Below are 19,992 nucleotides of genomic sequence, written 5' to 3' on the forward strand. Positions count from 1 at the left end.
TGTATGTTAAAACACCCACTTTCAGACAGACTCAATGGACAGAAAAAGGGGAGAAAATGCTACTAACTATAAGAGCTGCTTTTTCCGGATTGCTTTTCTTCTTCCCACACACTTGTTTAAGACACAGTTGTCTGCTAAGATCTAGAGCAGAGTATATTTCAAAATCTTTGCCCTAATTAGTAGGCAGTCATCTTGCAATCATCCTTAATCCATACATGTTATCATTAACATATAGCTTAGAACTGAAAAATCAGAAAGGCTAATTATATTACTGCTAAAAAGTAAGAATACACGTCAGAGAAGATGCAAGGCTTGGATGACAGCATCCTGCAAAACTCTTCAGCTTCTGATCAAATACAGGTATGCCAAGCACAGGCAGCTGCCACTTCATTGCAGAGGAACCAACAAACTGCTGCAAAACATTCCTCTACAGAGCAGAACATAACCAGATGTACAGAAAACACTTTGATTACACTGCCAAAAGCAATAAAGACCAGTATCACTTTGCTTATAAGGTGATTGCAGGTTTTAAAGAACATACAAACAAAAGCCCTGAAGAGAACTACAGAAAAGCACTTCTGTGAGGAAGTAAAAAGCATCTGACAATTTTCAGATTATTTATACGTCAGCTTTAAAAGGAAAGGACTAGTTTCGCATCAATTGATGGTAAGTAAGTCGTTCCACACTGATTTAAAAAAAAAAAAATATATATATATATATATATAAAAAAAAACCCACAAAACTCCACATTTCTGAAGGGTGCTATTCAATTCAATGCAATAAAGGAGCACAAACCTGACCTATGATCTATCTTCTGTTGCTGTGAAAGGAAACGCAATTGGTGTCTGAGTACCATCAATTCTGGCTAAAATCAATGGAAGCTAAAGCAGCTCAGCCCTTTACAGTACTGGGCCCAACAGAAGACATTTCAGAGACAGAGTTCGTGAGTTCAGCATAGCATAATTATTCCCTTAAGACTTCAAATTATAATGTTTGCCTTATTTTCATGATGGATGACAGATTACTTTGCCACTTAAAAAGTTTCCTTGTCAGTTAATATCTATGAGTCACCTGTATTATTACTCTGTATTATTCTGGTTTGGATGAACACTGGCATTATCCCCTCCAGAATCTATACCTGTGGGATTTTCCTCTTGGAAACCTTCAGAAAATGGCACAAGATCTTTCTTTTGCATACCGTACACTAATATTTACATCTGTTCTGAAACAGGTTTTTCAAAAAAGGCAGTGTAGCCACACTGATCATCAGGAAGAACTACCACAGTACCTGGAATGTGAATACCACGATAATTAAACAGAATGGAGTTAAACAATCATTAGAAATAAATTAACATTTTAGAAAAAGATACATGTCATATGTACTGATCTAAGCAATTTCTTTTCCTAAAGGGAAACTCCCCTAGATAAGTATCTGTCAAAAAAGAAATCAAACACAGAAACAAAAATGCCTCCTTCATACCGAAAGTAAATCCTTGTTTAGCAGAAAAGCTTCACAAATTAGCCTTGTACATAAAAGCTAACTCATGTGACATATTTCCCATAATTATGTTTCTTAAATATGTTATTTACTTAATACTATGCAATGGCAAGTCAACTGCACTGGCAAATTACAGGTTTATGACACAGCTTTTGTTCTACAAACACACTGTCTACACTGTTTGCCACACACCAGATTACATGAGACCTTGGTGAATTTAGAATCTCACTGTTTTCTGGTTTCTATTCTAACTGAAATATTTCCAGCAAGATTTATTACATTAAAAGAAAGCCTATATAGGAATCTGAGGCCGGTAAACAGGAACTAGAAGATACAAGAAACAGTAGGTTCATCTTTTATGATCATACCAAGAGTAACAAAAGCTAATGCAGAAACTAATTTGTTCATTGAAGTCACTAACTCTGATGCAAAACCTCAATGTGGCAGCTTGTCAGAAACCTCAAAGAAAAACATATTTCCTCAAAGAAAACATAAATGCAAGGAATAGGACTGGCTTTGCTTCTTTCTTACCAGAGAAAGGAGAAATTCACCATACAAATGACCGCAGCTGGTTTGCTAGTCTTTACATTACACATAATTGCTCTCAATAACCAAAGAACAAGATGGGAATCAGAATCAGTGAGGTGAGCACAAGAAAATCTAAGTTTAATGGAATCTATCCTTTAATGATGAGTGTGTCATGGGAAAGTATGTGTAAAGTGACGAAATAGCTAACTGCCTTACCATCAACAGATTCTGGAACTCCTGCATCATATTCTACCATTAAAATCTATTTGAGGCAGCCTAAGCCTAGATGAAGATTAGCATTCTAAATAGCACTTGAGTACCACAGTCATGGAATTTCCTTTTTTAGGTTTACCAGTCCTACTGAGTCTCTGTGACAGAAAGGCTCCTTCTCAGTTTTTCCAGGAAGATTTATGGGTTCCTATGAAAACCTTAATGTTTTTGCCTGGAAAATGTGGGATTTTTTTTATTTTTTATTTTTTTTTTTAATTTATTTATTTATTTATTTTTTGCTGTTTGTATTTTGCTTGTTAGTTTCTTGCATGAGAGAATGCAGAACAAGGGCCTCAAAAGAAAAAATAATCTGCAGCAGCCTTCATTTTCTCCTTGTTTAGTAAAGATGTGGGAAGTAAGTGAGTTTGGTAGCTTCAAAAATCAGACAGATTTCAAATATAAACTGTAACAGAGTTATATACAGACAAAAGTTATATATAAAATACAAACAGAGCACAGGCTTCTGTTTAAGGCATATGAATCTCCATCAGTATTTTAAATGTCCATTTAAATGCCAGAAAGAGGTTTTACAATTTGACTACTTCTAGTTCTATAAAACTCTTTTAAAACTCTTTTTCTCTCTCTGTTTTTTTTGTTTTTTTTTTTTTTTTTTTTTTCCCAGTGTTTTCACCTTTGGGCACACTTACCACACTTCTAGTGAAGCAGATCCCTGTGTTACCCACATGTTTCTCTTCAGCAGTTACTGAGAAACATATTATCAAAAGGGCCACATAGCTTTGATCTCTTCTTGAGCTCTCTGTCAAGAAGTAACTCTAGAACATGGATTTGCAAACTTTAGTCCAGCAAATGTGTGTTGCAGAGATATTTAATTCTATTTTCTGGCCTTGAAGTTTCTGAATCTGGTAGTACAGAATGTTCAGCCAAAACCAATTTTTTGTTTATGATTTTCACGCCCTAAATACTGAGGATTGCTATGACCATGGGACCATGCATGAGTGGAACTTTTAATTCAGGTGGCCATACTCAAAACAGTGCACCAGATCACTGTTTCCATAATACTAAAGTATTAATCCCCATCTTCCTATGAAGCAGAAAATAGCCATATTTTGCAGTTGGGGAACCAAAGAGGACAGAAAAGCCATGTTAGATACAGAAATCAAATAATCATTGCCTCTGTTAGTTTAGAAATGTCACTACTATAAGGAATGTTTAGTGTAACATATTCTATCAAAACTTCTGTAATGTAATAAGCATGGTATTCATCACCTTGCTATCTCTGAAATACAGACAATTCACTGATAACTAATTGTTTCCATAAAAGTTTTTGGAAACAGAAAAGGGATAAGGTATCATGCAGAAGGGAATAATGGACTCTATACTCAACACCTTTTCATGAATGTTCCCACAGATAAGACATGAGACTGCAACTGGATTTTCAGTGAAAGACAGTTCAGTCGATGCAGAGAGAAGCACAGAGAAGGTTTCAAGGGTGTTCTTCATGGAATGCTATACTATGTTAGCACGACTTCAAGCCACACTAGCAGTGGCAAGGTAAAGACAGACAACATGCAATCTGACAGCTGATTGTGAATGGAGGATGAAGAAAGGATGAAAATGTACTGCTTGGCTTGCTCAGGAGGCTGCTCTATAGGAGACCCATAAGTGAAGCCTGCTTATGAGTGGCAGAATAGTGCTGTACAAGACTAGTTCAAAACACTGTCCAGACCGGCCCAATCAGAATTTTGTGCTTGCTTCTCCTTTACTCTTGCTGTTGCACTCTTGTTAATCCAACAGAAGACATTCACTCATTTAAGTGCAAGGAGCCTGGACACTTTACTCTCACTGCAGATTTGGCCCTAAGCACTTTTACTCTCCATTTCCAAATAAATGAGAAATGGTTCTGTTTGGTTCAGTAGGCTTACTTGAAACATGGATCTGACTTATTGAGAATATTTGACGTGTTTCGTAAAAAAACAAACCAACAAGCTGAAATGACCGAGGACAATTCAGACAACAATGGTTGCAGCTGATAAAAAGTAAAGGTTTTTGTTTCAAGCTTGACGAAGTCTGACAGAAAAATTAAAGGACAGACTGATAATGATGGATGGCCTGCACTACATTTTTACTAAGAGAGAAAGAAATTTTAAGTGCTAAACTGAACTGAGTGATGACCTACCTGGGAAACAACCTCAGTACTCTGCACAAAATTTAATCAGTCTGTGGTATGTTGTACTAAATAATTTAGCAAGGTTTTAAATTCAAAGGGAGCTGCATTTAGAGTTGCTCCCAGAAAATGGGATTGAACAAAGGGATCATTCAGCTTGAATATCATGTGCCGATATCTCCTTAGCACTTTAGACTAAATGATCATGAAGCCTTGCAGACATGAGGTCAAGGGGTTCTCTTTACTAATTGATTCAGATTTATGAAACTCTGAAATGGCAATTATGTGCTTGACATTTTTGCTGGCAAATCAGATGTCATTAAAAAATATCTGAAACCTTTTAATAAAAGCCTCATGTAGATCTGGATCCCTAGCTAAAACAATTAGAGACTAGTGGTGGATGAGTTCATAATGCAAGATACACAGCTGGGCTAAAATGGCCAGGCAGCTTTGGAAGGACAGAAAATAAATTCACATAGCACCATTATTCTGAGATATTTAACGGGCCAGCAGGTCATATTAAATGTTGGAAAATGTGGGAGTTTATTAAGGTTTGATTTAACATACTTTGGTTGCCCAGTAAGACAGAGAAAAAAAAATAAAAAAAATCACATGTTAAAAGATACCAGAGTTTTGATCTCACTGAGAGTTTTCTGTCTTCTTGTAGAAACATCAACAGTTGTTTTCCTATTTTGAAAGGAATAGATTTCAGTAGCAAATGAGGGACAAAAGTGTATTTAAAAGAAGACAATGACTTCTTCCTTTTCAATAGTCAAGTAAATAAATGCTATTTGTCCAAATTTTATCCTTAGAAAATGAGGAATAGAAGAACAGAAGGCAAAGAACCAAATCCACTCCAATTTAACACTCAGGTTTGGCAGCATGGTATCACCCAAAATTGCTTAAAAGTTTGTCTTTTAATGTGATGATCTTATTATCACATTGTGGCATGTTTTAAGACATGTGTATGAACCAGAAGAGCTTAAGACAAAACTAAAAGCATGATAAATATGAGAAAATGAGGATTAGTAGGAAGCTGACTACAAAGTGAAAGTTAACTGTCCTTATTTGCCATCACTGTAAGAAAACAAGGAGACAGGACTCTCAAGCAGATGACAAGAAAGAAGCAACGGGAAGAAAGTGCCTTAATACCGTAGGAAGGACATGGGAGGTGACAAGATGTTCCTGTGCCTGATTGCAGTGGTCAGCTCTATGACTTCCTTCTACCCCCAGGTGAAGATTTCCAGCTTAGGTCTGCTATCACCACATGCTGTCTCCTCACAAGCTGCTGGTCTGGTTCTTGTCCCTAAGCAAGTGCGCAAGAGTTGAAGTTGAAGGGCATATTCCAGACACACATTGCTGTGGAGTATGCAGTCCCTGTGACAATCCTGGTAGACCTGTTGGCTCTCCACACAGCCAGCCAGTGCCACCCTTGTCAGGGAACAACTTGGACAGCCTGGACAGTGGCTTTCTTCAACTGCTCCTCCTGAGGGGCACAGCACAGTGCAGCTCTGAACAGCATTTCATATTTCATATTAAAAAAAAAGAAAAAAGAAAAAAGTTTTATCTGGCTGGCAAAACATGACCTTTATGCACAGCACAGATGTTTCCACAAACGTGGCTTTGTCACCTGGAAAGCAAAGTATAGTATGTTACACTCATGGCTCCACATAGGTATCACAGGAATAATGAACCACAGGAAGCATATAAAATGAATACCCAAGTGCTGTGCTAGTGGCTGACAACCTTTAAAATGAAGCCCTTCTTTTCTACCAGAGAAAGCAAATAGGTTGTCATGTAGTATTTCTTAATTCCTACTTGTGCTAAATCCAGGTGATATGTGGAGAACGTAAAAGGATATATTTGACAAGATAACTGCATGTTCTGATGAGTAGATATTGAAGATTACTTTAACATAAGGAAAATCTAAACTCTCAAGTGGGTGAACTCTTCAGTACTGGAGAATTTGTTTTCAAGTGCTCTATTTTATTAGTTTTACATTATTAATGGCTATTTGCATGAAATGTACCTCTGAGGACATATCAAGATGAGTATTCCACAGAAAAATTAGTCTCCCATGTTCTAAAGACACACATACAATATCTTAGACTACTCCAAACATATAGAATGAAAGAACTACTCCCCCAGATTACATTTTGCCAGTTGTGAAAAAAAAATGATTTCCATATTAATATTAATTAATTAATAGTCCATCAATATGACCACATTTTATAGTGGTAATATTAATAAAAGCCTATTGTTTTATTTAAGAGGGCTATTCTATCTTGAATAGAAGCTCATCTTTCTAATTGAAATAGTTACAAATAATTCACTGAGTGCAGTAGTGAAGCTTGTGCAGTTTACCTGAAAGAATTGAAGTAAAGTCAGCAGAACATGGAGTAGGCTGAGGAAAAGAGTGCTGTAATTTGATATACTAAACAAAAATCAGTTTTAAGGAACTGTTTGAGCCTGCAGACTCAAAAGAAGTAGCTGTACTTTTAAAAGTGCATAGAGATGCATTCTGATTTTGTTCATAACTCTTCATAAACAAATATGTATACACTAAAGAATGAATCTTTGCCTTGAGTTTCTGTAAGATTCTCACTTAGATATAAGAGAAAAATAGTTAGGGAAAAGAAGGTAGCATCACTCTCATTCCACAGCTAGGGAAATGAACACAGAATTATTAAACAGAATATCTTATATCTCCCAGTTCTCTGGTCATGATTATGGAGTTGAAAATGTATCTCCTCAGTCCCACTGCAATTTGCTACCGAAACAAACTCATTCAAAAGGAGAAAAGAAAATAAAACCTCTTAAAACTGCAACTGTCCTTACACCTGAAGCACCAATTTCACTGCGTTCAAGATGAAATGTTAACACAAAAGTCACCAACCACCAGTCTGATCTGTCCCAATAGCACGACATTCTATCATTATCAGCATGATATTCTGGGACCATTGCCACTGAAATATTAAAATGGAAAAATACATTTTTATTCTGTTATGGTATATAGACAAGCCACATTTCCTTGTTTCCCCAAGCTGTGAAATAGAAATATTCAAAATTAAATGAAATAAAGTACCAGCATCTGGCCCTTGAAAATCTATAAAGAAAAGCTAATACACAACACAAATTCAGACACCAGCAGCCTTGAACAAAGAAGACAGCATTCTCAGAATGACACTTGACTCTTTCTGTGCAAAAAATTTTCAAAAACTCATCCATAATGGCACTAGGAAGAAAAAAAGAGGTCAAGGAGAATTCTCTAAAATTTCCCACATAGGGAGTCAAGTGTTGAGACTAAATGGAGGTAAATAGATTGCTGATCACTATTTTATTATGGTTGCTGCTTTCACTTCCTGGAGAAATTCCAGAGAAATCACTGAAATTGCTTAAACAACATAAAACTCACTGCAATAATTTTATGGTTAGTAAAAAGACATCAGATAGAATGCCATTTATTTTAAATTACTTTATTTCAAAAATCAGAGGGGTCCAACAATAATCTGAAATGCTTTGTCACAGTATGATAGCTATATCCCATTGAAAATCAGCTTGGGGAAGTTAATGGCATCTTTGGAACAAAAATATAGTTTACTGCACTTCTTTTCACTGTTTTTGATTAATAAACTTGTTTCTCACATTCTTATTACCATAATGCACTACCTGAAAGAAAAAGGTCCTGTTTTCTATTATTATTATTATTATTATTAAATTTATTTTATATTTATTTATTTATTTACTTACTTATTTTTTTCACTGAAACAGTGCTATGCATTTAGTTGCATTCTCCCATGAAGCTGGCTTCACTACAGTGAAAGCTGGGACGTAGCTGGGACATATGCAGTACATTCAGGACTTGTTCTTATTGTAATTATACAGCTTTCACTGATGTGGGCAGGTTATTTGGTACCTTTACTAACAAGCCATCAAATAAGACAGCTCCATTCCACTGGAATGCTGCTGTATTTGTTATAAAGAAAAACTGGTTGTAGCCCCATTATTTATTAAAAAACAAATAATAATAATTAAAAAAAAAAAATTATTTACAAATCAATGTAAAGAGATTTCAGTTCCTGACTGCGAATGGTAAAAGCCATCCAGAGCTTTCCTCATTCAAGTAGAAAATGAACACTGTAATGTGTTAGCATCATTTCTCCTTGCTTCCTACCCATCGAGGATTAAGAAATGTGGAGAAAATGAGAACAGAAAACAACAGAAGTCATGGAGGGAGAAACCAATCCAGTACTGCTGTGACCCACAGAAATATCTAAAGAAAAGAAAGAGTTTACCCTGCCAAGTTCTTTTCCTGTCCTTCCTCCTCTCCTTTGGTTTGGTTTCCTCTTCACTTGCTGTGAGAATGTGGGTAGTTTCAACTGAAAGTTATACCTTCTTCAGGCATGAAGTTGCCAAGCAAAAGTAAGGTTTTTCTTCAAGGGTGTATTTGGGGACTAATTAAGTTTTGTGGATACAGGTGAAGGAAAGGTAAAGGAAATGCAGGCTAGAATATAAAGTAGATAAAGAAAAAAGAAATAAAATCATTAATTCTTCTACTTCTGAGCCATCTAATAAAAGAAAAATGACCTAGACTGAACATTTTTTGGACCATTCTTTTTACAAATGATAGATTATCTCATATCATAACACAAATTCCATCAGAAGTAGCAGATATCTAGAGATCTGTTCACAGATACTTGCCTGTAAGTTTTACCAAAAGGTGTTTAAAGCTTTCTTTATTCTTGTAAGGTAAAAACAATCTCTTACAAGAAGTCATGTTATTGCATGACAGCACATTATCAGCTTTGGTAGATATGCATTCATACTCACAAGCAATCCTTTTTTTTTCTATTGCCTGAGAATGGTTTTGAGATATACCCTTACTGCTTTCCTGCCTACTCTTTCAGTCTCTTCCAGTTTCTGTGTGAGTCATGCAACACACTTTCTTGAAAACCATGAAAAATGTGGTGAATCCTTAGGAAAAAAGTCAAAGTAATTTGCGGTAATTCACGGTAACTCAAAACAAGGCAGATGAAGATTCAGTGTAGAAAGTCTATGTCGTGATTTAGCAATAAATTAGTATAAATTTAATAAAAAGCAAAGAAAAAACATGCTGTGTTAGGTCAAGAATTCAAGAACGATGAGCTAGAAAAAATAGTTCATGATTTTAGGTTAGAAGTTTCCTTTCTGGGAGATGGAGTAAAGCTATTTCTGTTCCACCACAAATTAAAACCTAAGTTAAGCTGTGAAGAAAGATATCATAAGGTGTCTGTAATTTTATCCAGGAAAATTTCACTTCCTTATCAGTTTGATCAGTCATTTAGCTGTAAGAATACTGAAATCAAAGGGAAAAAAAAAAAAACCACCTTATTTATTCAGAGAAAAATAGTAACAGAATACATAAAGAAATATGAATTGAATATTTTTTTTTTCAAATAGATTTTTTTAACAAGTTTTATTTATTCATATAGGAATGTAAGGTAACCTTCATAAAAATAATTTGTCAATTATTAAAATTATGAATAGCAAAAGTATAATAATGAGAACAACAGATTAACAGTAGAAAACTAAAGATGTTAGAAATATTAATGGTTTGAGACAAGCAAGTTCAAGACTGTCTACTTGCTTCTGAGCTTCTGTCATTCATATTTGATCAAAGACCAGAGATACTGAAATTCTCATAGCTCTCTAGCAAAAATGCAACGTTTTAAAAGAAGTTTTTCTGAACTCACTTCAGCAGAAAGGTGAAGATGTGGGATGCTATGAGCAATTTCCCTAAAGCAATTATATCTGTCTCCCTTTGCTCAGAGCCAATGATTTGTGCTACTTTCCCAGACCTTGTAATCTCGGTTAGAAAGCAAGGTACTGATATACCACCAGGCTACCATCATCAATTGATATTTAAATTATTATCACTATATACCATTTCATTTCTCTTCTCGAATTAAGTGAAATGATGAGCAACCTATTCTCAAAAGAAAGGTAAATTATAGAAGCACCATATCAGAATGAGAGACAAAAGACCATTATCTGTATTCCATGAGGCACACAGTGCTTAAAAGAAAGATTAGTTTGAAAATTGCAAAGTTACTTCAATAAATTTACTTCAATAATTTCATTATGTGTTTTTTGTTTTGTTTTGTTTTGTTTTGTTTTGTTTTGTTTTGTTTTGTTTTGTTTTTGCTGTTGTTACATAGGTGGTTTGGCTTTTCCGTGAATTATTAATGATCTTGCTGGAAACAGAAAATTATTAACAATTGTTTGACTTCAACTTTGTCATCACAGTCAAGTGAAATTATTCTGTTAACAATCTTATTTTCTTCATGAAGCCAGCATAAGACATTCATAGATACGATAATTTTGCAGTCTAACCTCTCACCCAAAAAAGCTTGACTGAAGGAAATTCAGGAACATTAGCAGCAGGCAATCGCAAAGCTTAAAATCCATAAAAAATTGATATCAATCCATGATATAAGGATATAAGCAAATCAAGGTGATAACAAACTCAAGAGTACTATTTGAGAAGTACATTTTAATAAAGAATATTTAAGAATTCTGTTTGAAAGAGCAACTGTGCTGTATCTAGCATGTGTAGTTAAAGAAGTACTTCAATGTAGATGCTCTACCCATATACGAGCAGCCAAATAATTAATTCTGTGCATATTATGTGTTGAGAGGAATCCTCATTACTATTCAAAACTTGCATGCAATATTTTCCTTTTCAGAAATCACAGAGGGAGTCCAAATCAAGAACTATCACATTAGCCAATTACACATGTACATAGAAAATTAAATTTCTTCAGGTACTGTGTATTATTAAAGACATGATCCAAACCTACAGTTTATTAGAGTAAGCACATTGATAACTTCTATTCAAATAGGAATGAGCTATACCTGTTTTAATAGGTAGTTACTGTGAAGAGAGCTCCTGCTACCTCCACATGGAAAAAAAAAAAAAAAAAAAAAAAAAGTAAAAAAAAAAAAAAGTAAAAAAGGACAAATTTGATTTATGTAAAGTGAAATACTTAGGATTCAGCAATTTCTGTGAGCATTCATTTAAAATAAAAATAATGTTATATAACAGAAAATTAGTATTTTTAAAACTTTTCTTTAATCAAAACCAGTATTTTAATGTAAAACTGCAGAAGTGTTAAACAGGTTCTCCAAAACCATTACTGTGGTTGGGAATGTTATTTTATTGACCTTTACAAAATAATTTTGAGCTTATCTGAAAGAAAAGAAAAATTGTATCTTATTTTTCTAAAGTCACTATAAATGAAGAAATATCAGTTCACACAGCTCAACTATAGACCCTACTGTGCAAGTATTTATCAACAAAAAGCAATTTCAAAGTAGCTGCCTTGTGAGTGTTCTGGGATAATAGCTGGCCAATTCATCCATAAAATTAAGCCAACAATTCCACCATGAGTTTCTTGACAGGCTTCTCATACCTAAAAACATCAAATAAACATTATACTTCTTATGTCCAATAATAAAACCTATATTACAAAAGATTTCTTAATTCAACTGATTGTGCAGCTTTCAAAAAACCCATTCTTATAGGATCAAGACACCTGCTTTAGTGCTGCTAAGAGTCTTTTGGAGAAGTTAATTTTAATATTGCAACACTGACTCAATACGACACTGCCACTTTAGAATTTTGATGTACATGCAAAAATCAAAATAGTTCAACATAATTTGAAGGGCTACACTTCACAGAATATCACATGAATAAAATTACCTGAGTGGTGCCACCTTTAGCAGGATTCTTATTTAGTTACTTTCTCAGGGTTGCCACAATGCAATCTAATTCCTCTATGCTTCAGCTTTTGCACAGAAGCTGAGAAAAACTAATGACAGTTTGGGGAAAGAAAGGCTAATGTGAGACTAACAACTCTTATTTACATTTCTGAGTTGGTAGAAGTCTTCAAGAGCATCCCTTTGTTTATTTTTCCTCTGAAAGCTCAAATTCTTCTGCCAGAGAGTTGTCTTTATTTTATTTTTACTTCTTAAAAGATGGAAATAGGAAAGACCTTTCCACCTCTGTTTTATGGATTCAGAGCTGAGACACCCACTTTCTTTTCATTCAAACACAGATTAAAAAAAAAAAATCTCAAAACTAAAAGGTATAGATATTCACATGCATAGAATTTCAAATGAAGTCTTAAGTGGTCTTTTGAGACCCATTTTCTTGATATGTCTTGATTGCTGTGGGAGTGAAGTTAGTTTTTAGTAAAAACACTCTCTATTGTAGCTTTGCAGGCTATTATTGCTCCATTACATCACAAGTCTGCTCAATTCTCTTTTCAGAAGCACAAGCTTTGCTCAGTCAAAGGGTAGGATTTTCCCACAGGCAAGGAAAGTCTCTTCTCTGAAAGTAAGTGAGATGTTTCATCTCAGGAACCATAAAGAAAGCAACTTTAGAAAATATCCAGCCACCTCAGTATCTAGAATCTTGACACCAAAAAGGAGAACAACTAGTTTACTGCTGAGCCTACTGTTCCATAAAGATGTTTCCCAATAATTTATGTCCTTCCCAACTCTTTCTACTATGCACTGATTTTTTCAAATGTTTTTTTGAAACATGTTTATGAGAAAAAAAGGTGTCCAAAAACAGTCTACAAGATTTATTAGAGGCTTGTAGTGAAAATATTTGAGAACCTAGGAGATCTACGGCTTATCTGACATCTTCAATTTTCACAAAAAAGGAAAAAAAAGTCACACATTCTCAGACATACAATTAGTTTATGACTCAGTGTTTACTTCCACAGAGTGAGAGATGTGAACAACTGAGTTACATAAATAAAGGAAGGGGCTTCTGTGAGAACTTCAGTATAGAAATAAAATGTAATATATATAACAGTGGGCAAAAGATAAAGGAGTTTAGAGCAAATAGATGCAATGGAGTTTGATTTCAGAATGGTTTTGGATTCCACAGTTTTTACTAAACTGAAAAGAACCTTGCATAGAAAAAAAAAAGTTCAAATGCTGTAATTATTGGTGGCCTCATAACATGAATTCCTGTAGTAAACACGCGGAGGTAGAAGTTAGATGTAGAAGTAGAGGTAAATCATAATAATAATAATCTGACATGGCTGGTGCATATTTGGCATAGACATCATCCAGATATGGAGAATAGTCAGTCAAAGAAGTTTGCTACTAGAACTAAAATTAAGAAGTCAAGAAACGTTCAGAAAGTGACCATGAAAGAAGGAGAGTATGGATAAAAGTGAAAGGAATTTGAATGCAAGTAGACTAGAATGAAAATTAGTGAGATACTGACAGTGAGGTAGAAATATTTGAGAATCTAGTGAAGTGACATGAAAATAAAAGTGATTTTAGCTGAAATACAGCTGTTCAACTGGAAAATGGGAAAACAAAGGTGGAAATAGGAATATTACAGTAATAAGAATAGCTGCGGGACTTAGAACTGGATATGAGCCAGTTGCCCAGGTGGGATACTTCATAACAGGAAGTGTACTGGGATTTGAAGGAAATTATGGAGGTGATGGTAAGAGAGATGATAAAACACCATCAGAATACAAACATGATCAGCCATTACTGTGACACTTCCAATACTTACAGCACAAACAGAAAAAGATGCCAAGTAGACTGGAAAGTTAAGAAAGGAAGAGCTCACCCTACAGGCTTAAACAAACAAAAGAGAACACTTTTCCCTCAAAGGCCATAATTCAATTCAGAAACTTGTTGCCACAGGTTACTGTAAAAAGCCGAGATGATAAATATTTTGTAATGGGACTGGACATGCACATGGAAGACAAATACAGTCCAGTGGAGAGGTGGAGAGGAACCTTCAGTTTATCATATTGTATTAGATTTTATGTTTGCAATTTTATTTCAAAATACTAACAAGGATACACCTCAGTCACTCGGTTGTCTTTATTTACAGAAAAATATGTTGTCCACGAAATAAATAAATAAAATTTAGAAGCTGAAGTCAAGGAAATATGCTAAGCCACATCTTATTCTGCAGAAATATTGAGTTCCTGGTTCAGTCTCTTTCTACTGTGTATATAATTGACCATCCATAGAAGCTTATTCATGTCAATTACTGTATTTCTTTGGTAGACCACTGATGTATGTCACATTATTGTTCTGAGTATTTCTCTTAATTGAATGAATGGCTTTAAATTAGTAAATCAGAATATTTCATAAAGGTAACTTATTTCAAACAGGTCTGTTTGCTGCCCCTTCCATTAAGTATATATCTCAGCAATGTGGACTTTTGTCACCTACTCACTACAGTGCTGAACGAGGCTTTCAATAGTGTCATCCAGAGGTCATGAGTTATATACACAGCAGCTGTTTCTTCAGTTTGATTTTGATGTACCACATCCTCTCTCAACTATACCATTGCAGGTATTACCTAATCTTTGCCAGTAGAATCTATGTTTTTGATCTAAGCTCCGTGAGTTTGAGAGTTAGCTCTGTTTACTGATGATTAATGACTAATATTTGGACAAAGGTAAACAAAAATTCTTAATAAATTATAAGAGAGTGAAAATTGCTGGCAGCCTATTACCAAAGGAAGGATGTAATATATCTAACCGGAATGCGCACTTCCAAAGCACTAAGCTCACCAATTAGAATACAGAAACGACAACAGCTACAGGCATTAAAGCAAGTGCCTTCGTTACTGCAAGAGACAAATGCTCGAGCATACTGTCTTGTCTTTGCACTTCTGCCTATAAATTCTGACTTTGTGCCCACCTTCCTCCTTCATGAAATGTTTTCTTGACACTTATTATAAATAACTGAAGTTAAGAAAAATAAAAGCAGCAGATGTATTGATTCAGCAAAGCAGCATGAGTTTTTTTAATAGTCAGTGCCTTTTATTTGATTTAAATATGTTAATTTTCTTTACTTTAATTAGAATATAAATCTAAAAAATGTTTTCTTATGTTATCAGATGGTATTCATATTATACATTGCCATTTATCTGTTTATAGGAATATGCATTTCCACTGCCATCACTTAACATCAAAATACTATTACATCATTGTCATTTATGGTGGAAATAATATTACTTTTCCTTATAATATTTTGACTAGGTTGGCAAAGGCATGAAACACTCATTTTTTGGTTTATAGAATTAATATATATATATAATTTTTCCTTACTCTTTATCTCTATTTATGATGACATCTTTCATTTTTAAGGTAAGCTTCTGTCCACACTAGAGCTGTCTAAATCTGTTCTGAGTAAGGGAGATAACTTCAGGAATTGAGAGAATACAGAGTATCACTGAGAGGAAATAAATAGGGGGGAAAAAAAAAATAGAAATACAAAACTTTTGAATCCTTAATGAACAGAAGAAAGAAAAGCTGAATATGTGCAAAAACAAAAACAAAAGAAGTTATGAATCAGATAGACTACACTTCTCTGACCCTGCAGAGTCATTGATATACCCTGCCTTCTCACACCAGCTTGCCTGGGAGAACTGAATCAGCCACAGTATCCCCCTAATCTTGGAGAAGTGATTATCATTCTTTCTCTCCATCACTGTATGCCCTCTGGGCTGAAGATTATACTAGAAAATCTGTTAGCTGTTTAATTCTGTTGCATTGGACTTTCAAAGGCTACATAAAGTAAAGTAGGCTACTAGCACTCAGGGCACTTATGCCTTATTCCACATAGTTTTGGTAGTTTTCTTCTCCTAGACCTTACTTCCTTGACTTGCAATGTCAAAGAATCATTACTGAAGAGAGATTTTCCCCACATACAGATTTCTGCCCCCTCCTCTCCCACATCTTTATAAATATACCTCCCCTTATGTCTGGCATGTACCTGTACTGACACTAAAGACTCAAGGTAAGAAGGCATATTTGTATGACACATCAGCTGCATCAGAACGAGCAGGTCCAAAAAGTTACAAGTCATGTATAAGGAAAGTGATGGCAAATCAAAGGATGCTCCCAGATATATTTCGGAAGATACAGAGAAAATACATCCTCTATTAAAAAGAAGAATGCATCTCAGAAAATGCTAAAAAGTAGTTTTGCTAGCAGAAAAAGAGAGAGAAGGGGAGAGAGCATGAATGATAATAATGAATTGTTTTGAGAGGATTAGGTTCCACTAGGGACATTCAGGAATCCAATGAACTAAAGAAAGGATAAGACACTGTCTAAATTGATCTATACAACCAATTGTGGTACAATTCATAAAATAATTATGTCAGTCTCTTCTGTGCTTAAAATGAACTTAAAAACTCAGAAATGCAGTAAGTTGCTAAGCACTAAACACCAACACATACTCTGCCACACTCTTTCGTTGTTATAGTAATCTAGGAGGCACCTGACATTTATCTTCTGCAGTTCTAACACCAGAATTGCAGAAATGCAATTAAGAAAACGACAGTACTCATAACAGAAAAGGTCAGCAATGTTCAAGCTAAACCTGATAACATGCCTAACGTGTCCCCACAAAACAGAATGCCTTCCCGATAATGAATAACTGTACAGATTGCCATGAAATTGTTGCAAGATAATCAGATCAACAGGGGGCATACTGCTACATGAAAGAAACACAGGAGATGATTGTGAAATATTCTTTGGTAGGGGTATTCTGCAAAGTGAGCATTGATGGAAAATCTACTGTTATCAAAGGCCATGTTTTCAAAAATTATCATATAAATAAATTGGGCACAAAACACAAATGATACAAATTTCTGTTATTTGGTAAACAAGAAAGACATTACCTCATCCAAGGCAGTGCACTTTGTGTATGCAGCCAACAACCAATACATCACCATGTCTGGGATGCAAAAGAATTTCTTTTTTTGCAGTACTCAATGTAAGTAGAGGTTAGGGGGTTTAGTTTTTCTGTTTGTTTTTAATAGAGAAATACTCACACAGCAGTACAGGCTCCGTGCTCCTCATGTAAAGACCTCCTCATTACTTCTGTCATTAATGCTAAATAAACTAATATTGAACTTTAAGAGAAATGAAAAGCAATCTAAGGAGTTCTTTTGATAAATCACATTTCATCAACAGCCCTAAGAAAGTAGCTCATTACTGAAAGCTGAAAGTAGCATTTATTATAACTTTTATGCCAAATACCAGTAGATGGATTAAGCCTTTAGTGGAAAATATTTTTGAGAGCTTGCAAACACTAAGAAACAAATATTTCTTATGCAGGAAGTCATTACAAGCTGAATAAAGCCTACATAGTTCCCATACCTATTTTCAGACTACAATCTGTATTAGATTGTTTCATTTCCTCATAGTTATTACAAGCTGTTTTCATACAAAAAGTGGTGGAAAAAAGTACAGTAGTAAAGTATAGTGAAGCTTTCACCTCTTTATTCACTTAGATTAGAATTCAATCATTTTCTAGGAATTAATACATATATATCTGCGATAAGACAAACTTTATACTTTGATTTGCACTGTAAAGCTGTACTAAAGTTAAATGCTAACATTTTATTACAGTTGCTTCTATATTTGAATTATTTCAAGCTATTTCATAATTAATATAAAAGCCTACTAGTTTTTAACATGACACATACTGTTGCCTAATTGAACAATGAAAATAAATTGTAATTTAATGGGAGTCTTCCGATTTAACATCTTCATCGGAAGATGTACCATGAATTTAGTAAAGAACATATTTTTGAGGATCGATTATAAAAATCATGGATGATCAGCTAATGCAGATAAGCAGATTTTCCTCAGTAGCAAGCTGTTACTTGAGTGTTTTGCCTTGTATTTCCGATTTTCCCTTCATAAATACTTCTGTAACCAACTTAGCTATACAGTATGCATGAGGCAAGTTTTCACAGAACAGTACCCAATATACTGCAAAATATTTTTCCAGCTGCTTACATTGATGATTATATTTTGTTTGGACTTCACGAAGAGAGGCATCCAGTTGAAGGAATAAAACACATGCACTACAACTACAGAATAGCATCAATAAAGTTCAATGATCCTTTTGCTTTTTCCTGCTATTCTTTCATTAATGATCATAAGTAACCAGTTTTCCTGAAATGCTACAGATGTGTAACATGCACCAAAGAACTAAAAAGAATGCACTTACCATGTACTATCAGAACATATTCTGTGCTGTTTCTGCCAATTGGATTTTTTGCTTCACATCGATATGTGCCATTGTCAGTTTTGTTTAGGAAACTGATGCTTAGGACTCTGCCATTGACAACCATTCGCTCTGGATCTGGTAGTTCTCCACCATCCTTTGTCCACAATACTGGTTCTGGCCTGTTGGATCCAAGGTGAGACTTTTATTCAGATACATGAAGCACATATATACAATGTATATTAGAAACAGTGACTAATGAGTAATACCCTGCCACTAAAAAATACCTAATGATAATTTGAGTTACTGGATATATTGAGAAGTTATTAAAGCCTACCAGATGTAAACTACTAAAGAAAGTGAAGGAACAGGCAGGAAAAGAAGAGAACAAAAAAGGAAACAGATATTGGAAATTTCCCTCAATAAATAAAAAAATAACAATTTTTTTTAAAAAGCACTTGTGAGGTTTCAGGGCACAGAGTTCAGCAAGGCATCTGGTAAGCAGTGTGAAAACAGCACTCTGTGTGATGAGCAGTGTGGTCCTGTGCAGATGACAGGCATCAGAAATCATGCGAGCAAGCTAAGGTAGGTATAAGTGGTTTGCAAATGGATTCTTAAATTATTTAGGCTATTCACATTCACAAGTGTACTTGAATGTACTGAGTGTTTTTCCTGAACCAGGCATATCACTCACAAAGTAGCACATCTTACATACAATCTAAATTTGTTTCTGTTGCTGTACCGTGACAAAGCCCATCCCTTTCTTCATCCATCCTGCATCCTCCCCTGGCATAATTGCTTGTTACAAACATTATTACAAACAGCGTACAATTTGAATTAAAATCCCGCATTAGCTTTCCTCCTGTGTCTGGTCACCCCAAATCAGACCAAAGGCAAAGCATGGATAACCCCCAGCCAAGTTACACAGTAGAGAAGGGAACTGATCATGTTATATATTCCCATAGATCTTCCACTGACATTAGATACTTAACTCTTTCCCAAAAACCCCCAACAAGCTCTGCATGCCAAGGGATCTGCCTAACAGACAGCAGTAAGTATTGACTACTTGTAAGCTGTCTTTACCTGTACGTAACAAAATCCACTCCCAAATTTGCATGAAGAAAAACCAGAAAGATAGGTCCATAATTAGGAATGGAAAGCTGGCTTACAAAATCCTATTTCATAAACAGATAAAGCATCTCAACTGCGTAGATACTAGTCATTAAAGTGAAATAACCATAGCCTGAAGATTCGCATTTAGTTATTTCTACCTGGTAGCTTTGTACATTTTAACTCAAGTATCAATTCCTTTCCTTAGGGTCCACTATGTAAGTATTTTCAGTCAACTGTAGTTCTAGACTTGCAATTTATATGATAGCAGAATATAACAGTCTATTTTCCTGAAAAAGTATTCGATTTTTTAACTAAATAATAAAATAAGACATAAAATTCTTTTATAAAATCAGCAAATGTCCAGTTAACTGCTAGTATTATTGAAGAAATACTTAATTTGATT

The 19,992-nt window shown here is 34.8% G+C and overlaps 1 protein-coding gene across 5 annotated transcripts in view; it reads right to left on the reverse strand.

Annotated features, from left to right (window-relative positions):
- CADM2 (cell adhesion molecule 2) overlaps window positions 1-19,992 on the reverse strand; it is a 590,946-nt gene that overhangs the window by 45,586 nt on the left and 525,368 nt on the right. For all 5 annotated transcript variants that reach the window (XM_085527351.1, XM_015880063.3, XM_015880073.3 and 2 more), the window contains one exon: window positions 18,480-18,658. In XM_085527351.1, the coding sequence (XP_085383477.1) occupies window positions 18,480-18,658 (179 nt within the window). The remainder of the gene's footprint in view (window positions 1-18,479; window positions 18,659-19,992) is intronic.

Source organism: Coturnix japonica, chromosome 1 (genome assembly GCF_054131305.1).
Source record: "Coturnix japonica strain WE chromosome 1, WE-NBRP24, whole genome shotgun sequence".
NCBI classification, from domain to species: domain Eukaryota; kingdom Metazoa; phylum Chordata; class Aves; order Galliformes; family Phasianidae; genus Coturnix; species Coturnix japonica.